General features: G+C 38.9%; 1 protein-coding gene across 2 annotated transcripts in view; it reads left to right on the forward strand.

The window, feature by feature from the left end:
* LOC107265729 overlaps positions 1 to 19,748 on the forward strand; it is a 100,898-nt gene that overhangs the window by 57,827 nt on the left and 23,323 nt on the right. Inside the window, exons 9-18 of one of the 2 annotated variants that reach the window (XM_025082989.1) lie at positions 627 to 881; positions 11,073 to 11,342; positions 11,919 to 12,208; positions 12,308 to 12,959; positions 13,044 to 13,471; positions 13,828 to 13,957; positions 14,135 to 14,590; positions 14,665 to 14,838; positions 15,373 to 15,513; positions 16,083 to 16,188. In XM_025082989.1, coding sequence (XP_024938757.1) covers positions 627 to 881; positions 11,073 to 11,342; positions 11,919 to 12,208; positions 12,308 to 12,959; positions 13,044 to 13,471; positions 13,828 to 13,957; positions 14,135 to 14,590; positions 14,665 to 14,838; positions 15,373 to 15,513; positions 16,083 to 16,188 — 2,902 coding nt within the window. The remainder of the gene's footprint in view (positions 1 to 626; positions 882 to 11,072; positions 11,343 to 11,918; positions 12,209 to 12,307; positions 12,960 to 13,043; positions 13,472 to 13,827; positions 13,958 to 14,134; positions 14,591 to 14,664; positions 14,839 to 15,372; positions 15,514 to 16,082; positions 16,189 to 19,748) is intronic. The other variant, XM_025082990.1, reaches the window with a different exon arrangement.

A 19,748-nucleotide genomic window follows, 5' to 3' on the forward strand; every position in this document is an offset into this window, starting at 1 on the left:
ATATACGTCACGCATCTACATACGCGTTACGCGTAAAACTGGTTGCGTGCTTTCCCACGGCCTCGTGCTGCGGCGCGTGCCGCGCATAACGAACCCGGCCTTTTCTTTTTTCTCTCCAGTCTCCCGACTCGACGATGCACTCGTAGTTTGCGGTTCAAAATGCACATGCAACGAGGGTAACGACGTTTTATTTTCTGAAGGAGAAATCAACCCTCTCGTTCATATCTTTATATTGGATGCACTGTACTGCGATTATCCGCATATACGTCGATTACGTGCTCTCCCTATTGTAATATAGGAGTCTATGTAATTTTTGCACTCTGAATAATTGCATCCGCGATTATTCCGACCGCATGGCACGGTGCATCGATGTGTCCCGATCAACTGGAAGATTGCGGGTGTTATCGATAGCAGTGATTATTGATTGTTCTTAAGTATAAAGAAAGTTACACGGGTAATTTATTAACCGCGAGAATTCTATCAACTGATATGATTTTCTAACGTCCTATTGATTTATGTCAGAGTCGTTACTCGGCGAATGCAATACATTTTTTGTCCAACTAAATAGATAATTAAATATCGGCTATCGCTGCGATATACTCTATGCTTGTGATTATCCATTCTAGGTACTGCAAAGAGATATCGAGGCTCACGGTAGGATAGTGAGCTCGGTGGTGAAGCTGAGCGAGAAAGTGGCTTTGGCTGTGCAACAGCAGCAAGAAGATCAACAGCAGCAAATACAGCAGCAGCAGCAGCAACAACAACAGCAACATGCACTAAGAGTAGCCAGTTCGTTAGAACGTCGCTGGCACCTCTTGTTTCTACGTGCATTAGAGTGGCAATGTCACATAGAAACGCTTGCATCTCGTCTGTCCAGCAAGGTATTACATTCTTTTTTATCATCAAATTTACTCGCCTTCTGCTACTTCTTCGTTCAATGTCTATCTAGCAGGATTCCTGCAAAGTAATTCGACTCTCATAGTGCAAGATAAGAAAAAAGCTTTGATCAAGTATCAAATAACATACACAGTCTCAAGTAACGGATTAGTAAAATTCCTTTCGCTACAACAAGGACACCCTATACATATAATATATCGATTTTTACCTACGCGAATTAAATTCTTGTACACAGGGATGTAGGGAAATTTAAGAAACGCCGTAATTAATGCAATTATCACTTATGAGTACAACGCAACCTTTTTACTCGCGGTATATCGTTATCGTCAAGGAGCATCGATTCAATTTCACTGGTTCTTTGCAATCGGATAATATCCTTCGCAGTTACAAGAATAGGATTTGTTGGTAAATCAATTTCGCAGCTGATCTCAAAAGACTTGTAGATCCTCATGCGCGATCTTCATGATCTTATCTTAGATCGTGATCCTGTTACCGATATTAGTATATCCCTATCCTATCCTATATCACTATGGTATTAGCATTATTATCATGCTGGTTCTCTAGGTGAAGAATATACACGAGGGATCGGTATTGCTCTCATGCATAAAATACACGTATATCTTACCGTATACATTCACAAAATTGTTGATACTTGTTCCTAGAGCAGCTGGCAGGCCTGGCTGAATAATAGAACACGATTTCTATGTAAGATTTATAATTATCTCGCGTGTTTAGCTTGTACTGATATAACAAATTATTGATAGAAAATCTACATAGATTTTTTTTTTGGTTTAACAAGTAAAACTATTACTTGCTCTTTTTTAACGTTATTAATAATAATAACGCATAGAATGTTGAAGTTTTTAAATAAAGGATGCTTGGAACTAAAAGTTTCATAAGGACAAATGAGGCGGCACCAGACACCTTTAATCGATCGATTAAATTAATAGGGACGATTTTCTCGGCTGCGCTAATGCCGCGCACGCCTACAGGGCTTTTCAGTATCACCATTGTTCTCACAATGGGGTTTTGTTTTATGTTCGTTATACAGCACCTGGCCGTTCTCACCCACTCCCTGGTAACCAGTAACAAGTAACCCAACCAACGCACGAGACTGTTTATTGTACACGCACCTTATTACTGCTTTTTATGTAATATGAATTATTTGGCATTTTAGGTATACGTAGAATGCACCGACCTGTAGTTGCATAGTCATTCGCGCATACATGTGAGAATTCTTTGTTTTTTTTTTTTTTTACCTAACACTACCTGTGCACCATATTTATAGTGTCTACCTGATTATCGCGCGCATATCATTAGTTTTAATTGAGTGCCTCATAAAGTCTTCGTTCGCTATATGGATAGACATTTGCACTGTGCACTTTGTTACGAAGTTACGATGCACTTTGTTCCTATTGTAATTTTCACTCGAGGAAAATGCCGATTGAATTAACCGGACGGTGTGCAATTAATTCGTGCGTACGGAAACGACTTTAAGCGAGTCTAGTTATTATCTATGGAACATCGTTGAACACGTGGGAAGTATTTGTGCACTATTGTGGATCTATGATAGCAACATACGCCGCGCCTTATGCGATGCGGAAGAGACACGACTGCCTACTATTATTGATTCGAATCTGTTAGGGGGGTGGGTATTTTTTTGGAGGGTTGTAGACTTTCATACTGGAGTGTTAATAACATTTACATGGTTATCGGATCGAACGGATTATGAGTATAGTGTTTCCATGGGGTTCTCTATGGTTAGTAGTATGACAATTGATATGTGGCACATGTGGAAATGTACATAGTCATTTCTATTGGGGTCGTGTGGGAATTGATAATTGCGAGCAGGGATTACTTGAACTTTTTATCATAATTATAATTTTAAGTTTGTTCTGCCACGGGTGGGAATATAATCGTGAACAAAGATGACGGATGTCTTTGAATATATTTAAAAACGTGGAATCCGGTTTTTCATCATTTTTTTTTTTTTTCATTAAATCCCTTTTTTATTCTAATTTTCTGATTTTCATCTCTTCTTCCGCTTGCGCTTCTCTCCTCACTTTCATTTTCTTTCCACCCTTCCAAGGATTTGCAAGGAACGTTTCATGACTCTTGGCCAATTGACATTTGCGCGAAATATCCCGTCGCTGATCTCTCTTAGTGATTCGCAATGCGATTCGTTCGACTGGCAAAATTTCGCAAGAAACAGGCAAGAAACAGTCTCCCTTATTGATTTCTTAAGCTAATTCTCCATTTTCTAGAGGATCAATTTGCTGTTATGAACTGTACCGGAATTACACGATCTCGTACGATCAGTGGATTATTTCCCAGCTGTAGTATTGCTTTGCAGTAATTAAAAAATTCAATTAAATAAAACAAGCCAGTGGATAGTTCAAACCGACTGTAAGTTCGATCAATGAACTTTGAACTCAAAAAGAATATAGTCCATATTCGGCATGTCACCGTGTAAGCAATTATGTATAACTCTAACACGTGTAATCCCATTCGTTTTAATACGTGATACACCTAACGTAACGTCTTGTCAGCCTAAAGTCGCAAAGTCACAAAATCATAAAGTCACAAGGCGGAATATACAAAGAGGTCTGTCATACGACAATCGAGGCCTCCAGGTACCAATTCTTATTATTCGTTCACAATCGATCAGCTCGTATCGACTCGATTGAATCGAAACTGTGCTATGGTTAAAAGATAATCGTTCAATGTGTATTCCCTCCGGCAATTTTGTTGCAGCTGATTAGAAACGCGCCGTTTCCTTTTCATCTTTTTATTTCATTTTCTCTATTCAACATTTTACATTTGATTCTCAAGACGACGACACGCATGCTGCTTATGTCCCTGATGCCAATATGGTATTTGTCGCTTGCATAGTACGTTAATGTATACTAGACTTAACGGAAGGACATACTAACCACCACTGTACGCGATACCAATATGTTATATACACGCTGTGGGAGGGACGAGCCCATAGGGTGAGTAGGTAAATGATTGTTCATCAGTCTTGATGACTTGGCACAATCGCTTGTGACTCTTATTGGTATTGTAAAACTCAGCGGGCGGGCCTTTGCGATATTCTGATATTGAATGATTATAGGATCTACAAGAAAAAAATTTAAAAAGCGCCCTTATATATGCTATTGCACGTGATAGATATTTCCCATTATAACGACAGTGATATAGTCGTATAAGCTTGATACAGAAACATGCGATTTCTTATATTGGTCGATTTAGAGCACAGCCCAACAATTTTTACTTGACATTCTTTTTCGTTGAGAATTGACCTTAAACGCGAAATCCACTTGTCTCGCACGTTTCGATCGACCCGGTGGAGCAAGAACCAATTCGAAACCCATGAAAGGAAATCGGCCCTCTCGGATTACGTATCGTAAGTCGACTTTATTTGTCGTTTCAAATACGTCGAACTCTATGCGAATCAAGTTCTACCAACATAACGTACGAATTGTGACTAGATGTGTATTCGCCGTTACGCGTATAGACCGAACAAGACCAACTTGCGAAGTTCATCCTTTGGAACGTAATACTATACTCGGATATGTATACAGCATTAACGATCAGATCTTATTGGTAAGTTTTATTTGGTTTATGTGATATCTGAGAGAAATGACCTTTGCGAGGGCAAATTGAGGGGATAACCGTTATACATATATGTTGAATCGTGTTTCGTGATGGTTTAATCGATCTTTAGATACTTTTTTAGTTGTTTGATTCTCCAGAAGATTTTAACGCACTTGATTCAATATAGAAAATCTTGTTTATATGGGTTAATTGAGAAACGGTACTTATGCACTTAGAATGGTCTATTGCATTCACTGCTATGCCGTGCCGATGCAATTCTCGCCGATCGATGAGAATAGCCGTTAATTTCATATCCCTCCATTTCTCCGTAGACGCATTAGTATTTCTATATACAATACATATATATTTTTTCTCATAAATTTATCCGATACTTTATATGCAGGGTGTCTCACCGAAAGTGCACACTTCGACTATTTCCGTGACTATTGAAGTTAGGGGAAAAAGTATCAGACAAAAGTTGTATGGTTTCAAGGGGGTCGATTTTTCATCCGAATCTTTTTTTTAATACACGTTATATGGTTTTTTTTTTTTTTTAATGGAACATCACTTTCTGTTCGTATAAGAAAATGTAGCTCGTTTTTTTCTTAACATTTTAGGCGCTTGCAGATTAAAATCCTTCCAGCCAATTTCAAATTATTGAGAAGTGAATTTATTAAATCCTAAATGCTGTAGCGGCGCTGCAATCAAAGATTTTTCAATTAATTCAGTTCTCAATAACTTGAAAATGGCTGGATGGATTTTAATTTGCAAGCTCGTTTTTAATAATAAAAAAAAACGAGCTACGTTTTCTTATACCGACAGAAATTGATGTTCCATTTTAAAAAAACCGTGTAACATGCTGTACTCGAAATTAGATGAATATAAGAAAAATATCCGGATGAAAAATCGACCCCCTTGAAGCCATACAACTTTTGTCTGAAACCTTTTCCCGTATCTTCAATAGTAACGGAAATAATTGCGCTCGCGCGCACACACGAAACTTAAATGAAAGTTCCCAATAAAATATTTGCTATCGTATAAAGACAGCGAGAACGAAAATTTGTTAAAACTCAAGTGTAGTGAAGTGAAATTTATTATATCAGTGAATTATATTTCTACCAAATATAATTGTACAGTTGATTAAACGAAATTTAGGCTGTTATTATCTCACGTCTATCGAGTAGTTACAACGAACCTCTTCTGATTGAGTTCTTGAAATACATTGCAAACAGATTAAGTAGATAACGTTTGATGCCAGAATTACAGAAGAAGTTGCTTTGCTTAGTTCGTATGTGCATTGGAAGAACTACATGTGCTGTCTCCTTAAAGCAACATTTTTTTGAACGACTATACACACAGATACAAAATGTGTAGATTTTAAATTGATTAACAAATTTAGGTCAATATTTTCTTACTTTACAACAGGCTGTACTTAAATCATGTACATCTGCAGTTCGCTATTCGCAATTGCTGGCCTGGGTTAAATAGATTGACCTTTTTTTTACAATCCATTTTCTCAATGCAGATATAACGTAATGATCTGCGTTCTATTGCCATGAATGATTTTGAAAATTTATAACAGTTTTATATCAGGATTACATAAAAGAAATAGTAATTTCGCAATTCGATATTATTTGTAACAAAGTTTTACTGTACAGTTATAATTAATGTTATTCCACGACCTATTCGTTTGATCCATACATGTCACGCTACAGTCGGGTTGCGTGTAACATAGAATGGGTTCCCCTTTAATCTTTGCTTGGGGCGTAGAAAAATGTTCTTTTTTTTTATTAATCCACTTTCGGAATTTCATTTTTTTGTATTGTTATTATGTCCTTTTTTCTTTTACCTGTATCTATGTCACTGGATATAAGGGACGTACTATTTAGCTGCTTTGTTTAAGTGTGGAAATAAATTTTGTGGCCTAGTTAAAAAAAAATATTAAATTTTCATACGACAGTGTACTTAAAAAATTTGGTGAGCAATATGAAATTTCTTTCAGTACACAGAATGCCTTTTTGTTGCTTTACCACGAGTATCCTTTAGTTATGTCAGATCGCAGCTGATCCCGTGTTACGTATTACGTTGCCCGCATATTTTTGGGGAATATCAGGTAAACTGATATTTCACGTGGCACGCGGTATGGTAGCCCTATAGTTACTGATATATATATATTTTCAAACGTAATAGAAATAGAAAGTGATAACTCAAGGATGTGAAGCATGAAATTAAATTTTTGTAGCTATTTATTGTACAGTATTTAAATATCCCTATGAGATTGTTTTTTTATTTCCTTTGAATTCACGAGCAAAATGTGTTTCATAACGGTGCTATTAAACGAGGAAGGGATACGAGTTGTTGCAATAAATAAAGCGAAGTTAATTATCCTAATGAATACTTAATATCGGTCATTGTAATGACAAATTACCTTTTCGCAATTATAAAGTCTGATATGGCGAGTGAGTGTGAAACAAGAGAGTCGTACCTACCTATATGGCTATACCTATATACACACGTATAACATATGTAAAAGCATACACGTTATATAGTTACAAATTGACTTGGTGAAATTTTGTCACGGCGGCTTCTCTCCTTTCGATCTTGATCGGCTAGTCTGGAATATCGGATTGCATCATGAATTAATTGCACATTGCAGCCGTGTTGCATCTGCACAGAAGCCGCAAAGTGTGGCCAACGTAATACGACGCCGGTCGAATAAGTAGCAAGTCTTTCGGAAACGCCGAATAAATTTTTATTTATCGAATCTGATTTTTAGTAAATTTCATTTAAAGTTATTTTTTTTCAACCCCCTTTACGTTACGTTTTCGACCAGGCGTGAAATATAATTCCTTCTGTTGGCTATCGCGTGCAGCTGGTCTTAGGTAAAAAATTGTTTTTATTTTCGTGCATTGCCCCATGTTCTGTTTCCACTTTGGAAGTTAATAATGCACCAGTTGCAATGGCTATTTTGTTCTCCGACAACGGCAGGCCGTGGTTCGAGTAATCGTTTTCGCGTGGTAATACCGTTTTATCGTGCAAGTCATTTTCCATTGGACTTCCTGGGACGATCGTAAGACCCAAAAATTCTGAGCATCGCTCAAGACCTTGATTAAATGGTAATTTTCATCCGTGTAAATTGCCAGGTACGTCGCGGCGCTGCCCTCTGTCGGCCCTCTTCCATTTATTACCGTTATAAATGCTTGCAGGGAAATCGTGCTTGTATCTCGTAACTTTGTGAAATATCTTAGTGTTTGGAGCTAGAGGTCGGCCATCTCTTTTTTCTTTGACTGACAGAGAACAGTCAGAAGAAAAACTTTAGCTTTCTAGTCCTTCGACTGTCACTTTGTACTGCATGATATATTATTCGGATTTGTTAACGTCCGGCGGCCATTCTAAACATTTCAATAGATAGCTCTTAGAACGCCATTAATTTGTTCTATTGGCTATTTGAGTAACTCACACAGTACAGACTGCTCGACATACTCAAAGTACACTGAACTCTTCTCTTTCACGCAGACGCTTCTTCATTTCCTTTTTTTGGTTTCTTTTCTCTTTTTGAAATTTACCTATCCCCCCCCGTTTCTTTTATTCCTGAGTGCTCTTTACCTCTTTTGTATTACCGTCTTCTGTGCCGATTACCGTCGCTCAGTACACGAGCATTGTCATTTTTCATTTTTCTTTTTCGTCTCTTTTCTTCATTATCTTTATTTTTCGAATGCAGATCACCGAAGCGTGCTCGATCACCGACACTATTGTTCGTGCTGCACCTGACGTGTACTACCTATTGCATCATTTTTATGGGAAATAATCTCTTTTTTTCTTTTTTTTTTTCCATATTTTTTTCTAAATTCCATTAATGAATTCGTTGTATTGTGGTCGGATGATATTAGATTACTGGGAGTTACCGTTATGAAAAATTAGTATTGCTGTACCCAAGACTCGTGCACTGTACTTTTGACACTGAACTCATAAAAAAATGCAAGTCCAATTATTGTTCTATTCCTTGAAGTTAGAAGATAATTCTCATCGTCTTTTTGCTACGAGTAATAAGTAGGTACCCGTAGAAAGGTACTGATTTCAATGCGCCTCCACTTAATAAAAGAAATTAGAGGAATTTTGCGATACGCTACAGCTGGCTAATTCTTCTCTCGACGTGGACAAAGGAACCTAGAAGCGGAAGTGAGCGTAGAATTTTTTGTTTCCGGGGATCAATTATGGCTGGTACTCCAACCGGAAAGTATACTCCGCGTGTGTGTCCGGTCGGACCGGCAATTACTAACGAAAAATTGTGAAAACACGCCGTGAGGGTAATTTCAATGTGTTTTTCTTCTTTACCAGAAATTTTTTTCTTATTGAAAGAAGGCACGAACCACGTGGGTACAGACCGTTGCAAGAATTAGAACGCCATGCTTGGAAATGCTCTATTAAATTCACTTTTTTTTTTCTATTGTTTCTGTGTCGTTTAAATACGTATATCCTTTATTTTTATTAGCTAATCGCTTCTATGGCTGTGCGATAGAAAGTTGCCGCAGGCACGTTAAGCCTAAAACAATGCATCGAAATTACAGTGTTTGAAACCGGTTGTAGAGACGCGCATCGAGAGTGACGACCTCTTCTCCTCGGTGGAATTTCATTGAAACTAAAAACAGCTAAAACAAAGGAATCTCACTTTCCAACATTTTTTCAATTATTTGCTGTCTATATGTTATGCAATTATATGTCGTTTCAATATCAGCATCATTATTTCATTTAACTTTATAATTCCTGGAAGATTCGCTCCACGGTTGAGTTGTGGTTTTTGCATTTTCTCATTAACGGCAGATCAGCTTCAATCGAATTAATTTTATTAGCCTCTTTGATCAATTTGGCCAACAATTTGAAGTCGTAATTGAAATATCCTTTTATAAATTAAACACCTGCGAATCCAATTGCATTGTTTCTTGTTTCCTTTTTCCTCTTCATAACCAACGAACTCATGCGTCATTATACACTGTACTTATTATACCTGAAAATGTTCCGTACTTCATTGGACATAGAGCCGCGCGGTACCGTCCGGGGATCCCTATACCGTTATACTGTTAATTCAGTGTTAAAATCATAAAAATCTTTACCTGGCACCTCATTATCTCATTGTATTAAAGTATAGCGAAGGGGACACTCTTAATTTCACTGGTAAGAAGAGTCTTTTTCTGGGTATTAAAATGTTCACCAGGTATTGAGAATAAGGTACCCTTCGGTGCCAGGGAATGAACGCTAGTTCGCCAAATGTTTTTAGTTACTTCCTTGCAACTCTTTCTCTCTTGTCTATTTTTCTTTCTTCGTGCACTGGTAGTGCTTTCTTTTTATTGTTTTTCCTTTCCATTATATTGCTCTTGGCTATTCGGCACTCGTCATAGACATTCCTTAATCGTGTTACTGTATCGACGGTTTTGTTATTTACTTTCCGCCATTACTCTCACTATTCTCGTTCGAATGTTAGCGCATACTGAAATAAAGTTCAAGGATGTCCTAGATTTACTGGATGTTCTTCTAGTACAAAGAGTATGATAATCGTACGTATAGGCTGTGTTTTACAATCACTTCATACTGGTGTCTAGATTTAACGAAGAAGAATTGATGATTTTGCACGATTGAATTATCGTTATTTTACAATTTGCTGCTTATCCATCTCAATTCGTCCACTTGGCGTTTAAAGGGGGAGGGGGGGGGCCCAAGGGGCTACTGGTGTGTGCGTGAGTTGTGACACGGGCGAGGCCGGAAGCAAAGAAACTTCGTATCTAAAACTCTCGAAATTGGCTATACCAGAGCAATTCTCAGTGAAACGGTGTAAAGTTGACAGACGTCAAACTTGTCCTGTATGTCCCCTTTTTGTTATTTTCATCAGTAGTTATGTGCAACGGTGCGATATGTTTTGGATAGGGAACGGCGAAGAGATTGTCGGGTCTCCATGACAGATACGTAGGCTATCACTTTCGAGATTAAGTTATACTTTGTATATTTTCAAATAAATAATTTAAAAATTCGGCTCTGCATGGAAAGGCATTTTAGCGAAAGGCTTCGATTTTGTGTAATAAATTGATTAACGGTGTATTCTGTGGAGAGATTTTCTATTGAGAAGTGTTTTCGCTTCCTGTCTCTTTCGTGTCACAAGTCACCCATACGAATAGCCTGTTCGATTCCCCCTCCACAGGCCCTTTATTTCTACCCTTCGATTGCCACCGCCTCCCCACTCCTCACAATTCATGCTTACGAGCCGTCCGGATTACCCTGAATCTTCAGGTACGTTTAAAGCGTACTATATAAACCCACCCTCAAAGTAGGAATATTTAGTTTGTCGTCAAATTCCCGGAGTAGTGCATCCTAGTCGCAAAGCACTCTCATCATGATCATAGAAGATGACGATTTTCTTTTTCCTGCGGATTTATTGGTAAACTTTCACTTGGCAACATTTCGATTTTACTGTTTTTTTTTTCCTTCAAGTACTTCCTATTCGTGCTTTTGGATGTTCGTGCAGTTTGCCATGGTGCGATTTGGATACGTATCCTTGACCTCATTTTTTTCTTGTTTCTTTGTTTCAGACTCTGGTAACGTGTCGCTGCAGTAGCGACAGCGACGAAGAACCCGTAACGAAGCAACCACGATTGAGTCGCAGACAATCTCGTGAATCAGGAAGCTCCTCTAGCCAATCCGGTAAATCCGCTCAATCCAGTCGGTCGTCCTTACGCTCAGGACGCTCGGGACGCTCACGGCGCTCCAGGACGCAGAAACTGCAGACTAACAGAAGCGATCACTCTGACAGCGACGTCTCCTCCGAGAATCGATTCAACGACGATGGCTCGTATTTCGAGGTGGGTTACGCAATAATTGGCAAATAATAGTGCAACAAAGATATTGACGTAATTACCTTTAGGAAAATGTAAATTTTGCTGTATTAATTAATTATTTGCTCACCTTGCGAAATCTTTACGTCACTTGTGCAGTATGTTGCGCGTATACCCGTGGTTCCTACACGGAATTTTCGTTTAGTGTTGTTAATGCTAAAATATCTCGCCCTGACTATTAGTTGTGCACATAGATACACTATATCTATAGTGCGTGTCGAAGCAGTGTGCTATCTCAATTAGTATCTCGAGGTGTATTTCTAATTAACAAGCTCTCGAATGGTCGACAGGATGATGTGGTTTATCGAGTGGAGGATTATAGTTCGCTAATCGATTCTCGCTTCTGTCATTTGTTAGCGAGCAGGAAAACTGCGAGTGACGTGTGGTTTTCGCGTGCGTTATGCATGGGCGACGTTTTTTCTTTTGCTCTCACAGTATTTTGAAGAGATAAACTTTTTTTTTGAAACATGTATTTTAAGGTTACCTCTTTCGCATTTCGGTTTTGGAGGTTTTATTCGATTTCCTTTTTTGTGTTATAAACAGGACGAAATCTATGTTCTCTGTGTAATGGACACTAACGATCCTGAGGTGTCGAATAACACTGAATGCGAGGGTGTTCCTGGCTCGACCGTAGTTTTGGGTGATCAGGGCGAGGAGGGTGACGTGGAGGAAAGCGGTGCAAGCGAGGAAGAACGTGACGACATGCCGCCGACGCCGGGCGTTGCGACGCCCATTGACGAAGTTGATTCACCGCGTGAGCCGTCGTGCCGCGATAACAAAAAGGATGTGATTAAGCGACGTCGTCCTCTGGAGGAGTCAGCATCGTTCAGCACGTAAGCGTACTCGAATCCTTTCATTTGAAGACTGGACATTTTTCATTCGGAATGTGACTGTAAGAAAATAACTAATTTCGTGACTTTAAATGGTTTTAGGTCAGATCGCAAATCTAAGAATTGTGCGACCTTCTACTTCAAGCATCATGATACTGATTCCGAGGCTGACAGTCGTCCTGGCAACGAATCACCGAACATGGTGGAATCTTCCGAGGAAGAATGGACATACACGGCCTCATCGCCGAAGGACTCTGTTCTCTCCATCGATGAACGTAGAACCAACGTGGTGGTTCGTCTAGATTTCGGCGAAGGCGCCACCGTAGAAAGGAGTCACGTGGTACGCACCTGCGACGAGATCAACGGCAATGGTCCCGTAGTGAATGGCAATGAATCTAAATTAAAAATTGCTAGTGCGAATGGCAAAGGTCTCGGGAATCCTCAGGAATCCATTCAATGCGTTAAGAAGAGTAAGAATGATGATGATGAGAATGAGGAAACTGACGAGGAGGATGATGACGACGAGAATAAGAACAAGGAAATACGAGGCGATGAGACCAGCATCCAACGGTTGATACTGGAGGTTGAGAAACTTGTGAGGGAGAGTACCGAAAGTAATCCATCTAAGCGTTTGCCGCCCCTCATCTTCGAGGACTTGGGAATAGTTAATAACAATAGAGCAAAATATGCCAGGATCAAGGAATGGCTGAAGCTGAACTCTATCAGGAACCGCGAAGGAGATTATACTTCCCAGGTAATAATCCTATAACAAAATAGACAATAACATTTTATTAATATATTTCATATGTAACGTTCGTATTTTATTCGTATATCGCAGTATTGGCTACAACCTCTGGACAGTTGCGATGCAAGTGGCGAGTATACAACAGGCGAATCGGATGCGGAAAAACAATCTGTGTCATCGGATGACCTGCAGAGCAGCGTCGCGACCTTCCGGCGTCTGGACGGTAGTTTCGGCTGTGTCTCGCAGTCGATATCTCAGGAGGTTATCGATGACCCGGATCGTACACCGGTGAACGATGGCCATTATCCTGGGATAGAATCGAGTACGCCGAAGGTTGTGATGAGATCAAAGCGGAAGTCGAATGGCCCCAGGCCCTGGAGTGTATCCTGTATATCGCAGATTGGAAACAGCTCAACTCTCGATGAGGCGAATGATCCAATTTCTCAGTTTTCCATATCAGAAACTGCTCTACATCAGTTAGTGGCTATTCCACCTACAAAATCCGTATCTCTCGATGCTACGTAAGTTGTCGTAGTGGCCTGTAACTACAGTCGACTCTGGCTATGGAGGCGCTCCTTATAGTTGCATTATCCCTGAGCTCTCTTTCTAAGTATCGTGCCGAGAGGGGAAGACTTACCCACCCACCCTCTTCCCCGTTCCCGCTTCTGTGCCACTCAGCGCACATTACTCGCGCTCTGTCAAACGCTAGTATATTACAGTACAGTGCGGGGTCTCCATAATATCGCTCTCTTGCCTACCAGTTATCGCGTCTCAGAGCCACGGGTGCGCAATTATACAAAGAGTCGACTGTAGTTTTTGATACAGGGTTACTTTCTATAAGTCCATATAGTTTTGACATATTTGAATAATCTCACAGCGGTTCCTGTATTCCGTTTAACAATTCATCCTCGACTCTTTTGGAAGAAACTGCCATCAGTCAGGATGGTACAGTCGTTAGGAACAGTTCCCTGCGCCGTAAGAAGGGCAAGCTACGTAAGAAGACAGTGGTACGTTATGGATTTTTCAATATCATAAATACTGAAATGAATCTTTTGTAATGTCGATAAGGTGCATACAAGAATTTTTAACGAAAAATTGTCCTTTGCTACCAGATAAGATCAGTGTAGTGTATCTAAGTTATTCAGGTAGCGTGTCCTAGTTTTAAAAATTTATCTTATCTCCAGGGACGTAAAAGCGAATCAGGTTCCGACGGTGTAAATGCCAATCATCATTCAGCTGGGAGTGACGGTTGTTCTAAAGAGCAACGATCACCGCGTCGTAACACATCGAATCGTCCCATCAGGACCATCTCCAGAGACTGCCAAGGTCGCTTGACCACGCTGGTGAAGTCAGGATCTTTCTCGGGATGCACTGCTAGACAGCAGTTATCCATTGAAAGGAATATTGTGAGTGATCCTACTGCTCCGTTCAAAGTACAACCATGCTGCCAATGGGATCCGTCAACATCAGAGACAGAGGACGAGGAACGTTCTCGTGGATGCGTCGGTTACGAGGACAACCTCCTGGACACCGTTCTGAATAGCAAGGATCTTAATAGTCAATTCAATATGGATAGCGACATTGAGAAAAATAGTCTTGGCAACAATTCCTTTTCCGAGCAAGCTTGGGATAATTATCAGGTAAATTTTATCAAGGAACGAAAAGATTAGTGTCATTACGTTGAACTTATTACATTAACAACGTATCTTTTCAGGAAAAGTATATGAGTGAGCCTTACAGCGAAGCACCTGACGTCGACGCAGCGCGTAGACTCCTGGACTTTGGCGATGACTATAGAAATTTCCTCGACAGCCAGTCAGATTGTGCATCCAGTATGAGCGCAGTGCGCGAAAATTCTCCACGGATGTCCAGAAAGAGGATGCATCATGTACGTGTCTTCTTATTGATCCTACTCGATCAGATATCAATATTTTTCCTGTGATTTATTATGTATACAAATACGCAAACTGTACGCAAGAAATCGAGCAACTTTATCAATATGTCAGAAAAAAGTAGCAAGAGATTATCTTACTAGCAATCTTCAAGATGTCTGGTATAAGATGATACATAATACAGTCGTGTCAGTTAGTCTTTCATTCTCTCCAATAAAGCAGTATACGTGACGTAAACTCTAATGGTGAATTGTCTATTTGATCTCATGTCCTCTGTAGGCCAGATATAAACTCCTTTCGAGTTAATTCTATAAAACCGGTTTGAGTACGTTCATTACTGCCGCAGAATTTTGAAAGCGACTGTAAAGACACTTGTTACATGTATTGGGTATATGTGTGTGTTATACAATATATATTGGTCTCACCACAGTCACGGTTCTTGATTCGTCACAATTTAAGATAAACACAATACAGATTACACAACTAACCAGTACAGGTCGTTCAATAAATGCTATCGTATTATTATACAGGGTGTCGGAGTCGATTCAACAGAGGATAGCGACAGCGATATGGAGGATCTGCGAAAACTCATGGAGAAGTCACAGTCGCAATTGGAAATGTCGGAGAATCTCTCATTGAGGGTCAATGGGATTCTCACGTCGGGCGATTGCGTACGTATTCTTATGCAAATATTGAATCAGCCAGCACGGATCTTGAATAAATGGCTATACGCTTGCTTGCGGCAACTACTATGGTGTATATTGGGTAATGTTAAGTATATGCTTTCCTTATGGTGGACCAAACTAGTGAAATACTCGATTAAAGTAGTCACATACTGCACTACAGTAGGAAAATGCATTAGCACCATGTCACGCAATTACGTAATAGAGCCATTGTCACACTATCTTTGGTTAATGAAGCAATACGTTAATCACTTTTAAGGTCTTTTTTTTTACACAATCGTCTATTCTGGGCATGTCTTCTGTAATGCTTTTTTTTTCTTTAATAATCTCATTGACGCACTTACAATTAGTATAATGCATTGTTGTGTATGCACTCGATGCGCTATTAATTTGTTCGGCTGCGAACGCTAATAAATAAATTTATTTATGACGCTTTGATAGTTGTTTATTTTTTTGTGTAAACCGCATCCTGCTTATAACCTTACTCTATTTATTGCTGAATATGGCCGCTCGTGGAAACTTATATTTATGTGAGTTCTTTTTGTAAATTTTTTTAGACGGAACTGCAGTGCACTTGCAAGGAAAATATACGCTGCCTGCAGGCTGTTTTAGAAGCTGTTGGCGGTGCTTTGCGCGGGGAGAAAAATGCCAAGCAGATTCGCGGTGAGTTTGATGACAGCAATAAAAAAGCTCGTAAAGGTGTGACCTTGACAGCATTACAGTCATGCGCTACAGTTTTGTTAGTCACTGCACTAACTTTGTATACTTACTACTTTCCCACGTTGATATCCTTCTGAATGATTGAAATATCCATTATTGAATTCTGATAGATTTGGCACTTTATGATGACCTTCGACACCCATAATTTGTTTCCCCTCTAAAACAATAGAAAGAAAAAGCGTCCATTGTGCGTAATCAGCAATGATTAATTGTTCATTAATGGCATGTAAAGTGTGTCGTGTATCTTGAGAGGAAATCATGATCTGGTTCCTCTGTGAGTAAGAGCATGTTCACTAATGACAATGTTTTTTTTTTTTTTTTTTCTGTACTTAGTATTATTTATTCTCTTTGTTATTCGTCCTTTTTTCTTTTTACAAGAAAAGTATTCTATCGATTTTCTTTGTGCGATTTATGTTGTCTCGGTTGTTCGGCTTTAATACTTTCTCAATTTTATTATTCTATTGCATCATTTATATCATTAGCACGTTTTCCAGGCTTGTGAATAAAGGATAATGAAAAATTGTCGGATCCTTCATTTACTACCTGAGGGATGTCTGTATGTTTAACACCTGTAATTCTTGAGACAATAAAGGTTGCTTGGATGCGGCTTATGTTGATAACTAATCATTATGAGTTCTTCAACTGTGCATTATTATTCTTGTATACTCTATCGCGCTCAAGGAGTATTGGGGACAAGGTTTCACAGTGCATGAATTCACGACCGTGACCTTGACCATGATAACGACCAACGCGAAACGATGTTAATTTCTAATCTACAGAGCAACTACGTCCCTAATACTCTAAGACTGAACTGTCAACATAAATCTAAAATGTTGATGGTCTAGCAAAAGCCTTTTTTATACGCAATAGTATATCATAATATAGTAAATAGTATTATAGCACGTAGTGTTGTCAGCATAGTAAGAAGAGACACGAATGGTGCTATGAATAGTGGGTAGCAAGTACAACTCCCACACATGAAAGCATACATAGTTGCACACGTAATACAGTGCACTAACTCCACCAGGTATATATTAATAAATAGCGGAGTAATCGTATTCCATGCAACGCTGCATTTGTTTATCATACTAAGGAAATGCAAAGTGCACAGAACGTAAAATGTATTGTCGTAATCTACAAATAATAACATATACACGTGGGTGAACGTTTTACCAGCGACTGTAACCGGTGCATGATACCACTGCCTTATATGTGCCACGAACACTACCGGAAACTGCCGAATCACCACGTTGCCTTCCCACCTTCGTCGACACTCGGCTGGCCTCACGAATGTTCACGGAAATGTACGAGCCTCGTCACGAGTACCCGTCGGCTTCGTATCCTCCGCACTTGCAATCTATATGCCGCGTTCATCGGATCACAAGAAAGTGTTGGATGTTCCGCGACTCAACTGACAACAAATGTGATTTATTTTCATTATATCGCCGTATATCACCGTGATTAACGATCCGGGTGACATGATGTTCGTACAGACTGACATTACCGCGGAGGATCTAGCCGATACATCCTGTACGTATCTAATAATGATTGACACTTCACGACACGTAATGACAATTCTGCGTACTATTATTGTTGTTGTTTTGTTAAAGCTATTTAAATTTGTAAATATTTTACGATGCTGCCAAAAATGTCAAAATGTAGGTCTGGTGACGCTTTTAATTGTTTCTTAATTTTTTTTAACGCTAGATGGTATTTTTTATACTTATAAATGATCGATTTAAAAATAATAATGATAATGCGTATAATAATAAGTTTTTAAATTCCCTGCTTTAACATGTCTGTTGACACAGCTTAGCCTGCAATATATATAGTAATCAGTTTCACTTTTTAAGATACATTGCGTGTGTACTTACTAGAGCAATTTCATTCTCTGATCGTTACGTATTCCAAGGCTGGCTAATTATATACTTACGTGTTGCCAATTCGAACCAAACTGTGGATATTACATAAGAAACGTATTTGAAAAAAAAAGCATCGCAAAATCTAAATCGACCGTTTTCTTCTCTGTTGCTGAACCCTGCCAGACTAATCGAAACTAAGAGAAATATATTGTCCTTGACATTAAAACATATATATATATATATATAATTATTGGAATATTATAGAACGCACAAAAGAGTTTTAGAAACGTCAGATAAAGTTGTTAAATAGTTATAGATAACGCATAAAGTAATACAGTAGGATTCTTATGAATTCCAAGTCTCTTAATTTATATTATTTTGGTACCTATCGTTGACTTCTAGTTACCATGTATTGCATGAAACAGCTGAAAAGTAAAGGTAAAAACGTACGTCGTTTAATCGTTAGACTATGGCTGTGATACTGTAATACTGTACACATGAAATTCCAAAAGATGGAATGGAAGAAAAAAAAACTTAAGAGACCATACAAGTTCCATAACACTGATATTCCGATAGGTAGTAACGAAAGCCACAAAGTCGTTGTCCCTTTTAAAGCGAACCGGTACCCTGTGGTGTCTCTGTATGAGTTCGTTTTCCTCTCATTTTTAATCCTTATAAAGAGTAATAACTTGGTAGAGTCACGTGGTACTTTCAAATACACAATACGAATAATCCGAGTGAAGCAGTCATTCCGGTTTTTTGCAGGAGACACGCAGATCGCATCAAGTTTGACTTTTCCACTTTTTTTAGGTTCATCACTTTTCTTAAATGTTCAACTTTGCTTGTGTTTTCGCTTACGGCAAAAAAGGAGGTGATATTATTTGGATCCCCATAGATCTTAGTAACGGGACTTGTCAATTGGGCCGGAAACTCGACGAGATTAAATAATCAAGGATAGCGCTCGTGAAAGCAGAACAGCAATAGACTCGTCGTTGAATGGTTTTAATTGCCGCCTCTTAAGTCCTTCAGGAAATCGATGTCGTTGTTCAATTAGAATGAGGTATAAATTTTGCCATTATTTTAAATAGTTTTCTGTTCCTTTGGTTCGATAATACTCGTACGGAGGTTGCATTATATTGACTCTATGCGCACTGTGGACGCGACATTTAAACTGTTTGAATCAACATTTCTCACGGTCGGTAACACCATTTTCTGTATTTAGAACGGAAGTCCTGAGAGTGGTCTGTTTTTATTTTTCTGTTATAAGGAGACCGGAAGTCAATCGTGGATCTGACACACTCGTGTTTTTACGAATTGACGAATATTTGCCTTTGTTTTTACAAATTAAACGAAAAATCATAAACTTTCTTTGATTTTGCCATTGAATTTCACGAAATTAATGTGTCGCGTGTATTTTTTCTTTCTACTTCGTCTCAGTTTCTCTTCTGTCTTTGTTATATTCTTCTTGAGCAGATATAAATGGCTAATTAAAACGAGAAGCGAGGAGAAACTGAAACGACCTTAGTAAATTTCTTTTAATAAATCAATTTCTATTACGGATTCAAAATTACCGAGAAACAAAGTGACGTTATATAGCGTTCCTATAGCGTGCAGTTAATTACTCGTTTAACGATTAAGGAT

The sequence above is a fragment of the Cephus cinctus genome, unplaced genomic scaffold (assembly GCF_000341935.2).
Source record: "Cephus cinctus unplaced genomic scaffold, Ccin1 Ccin1_scaffold0238, whole genome shotgun sequence".
Lineage (NCBI taxonomy): Eukaryota > Metazoa > Arthropoda > Insecta > Hymenoptera > Cephidae > Cephus > Cephus cinctus.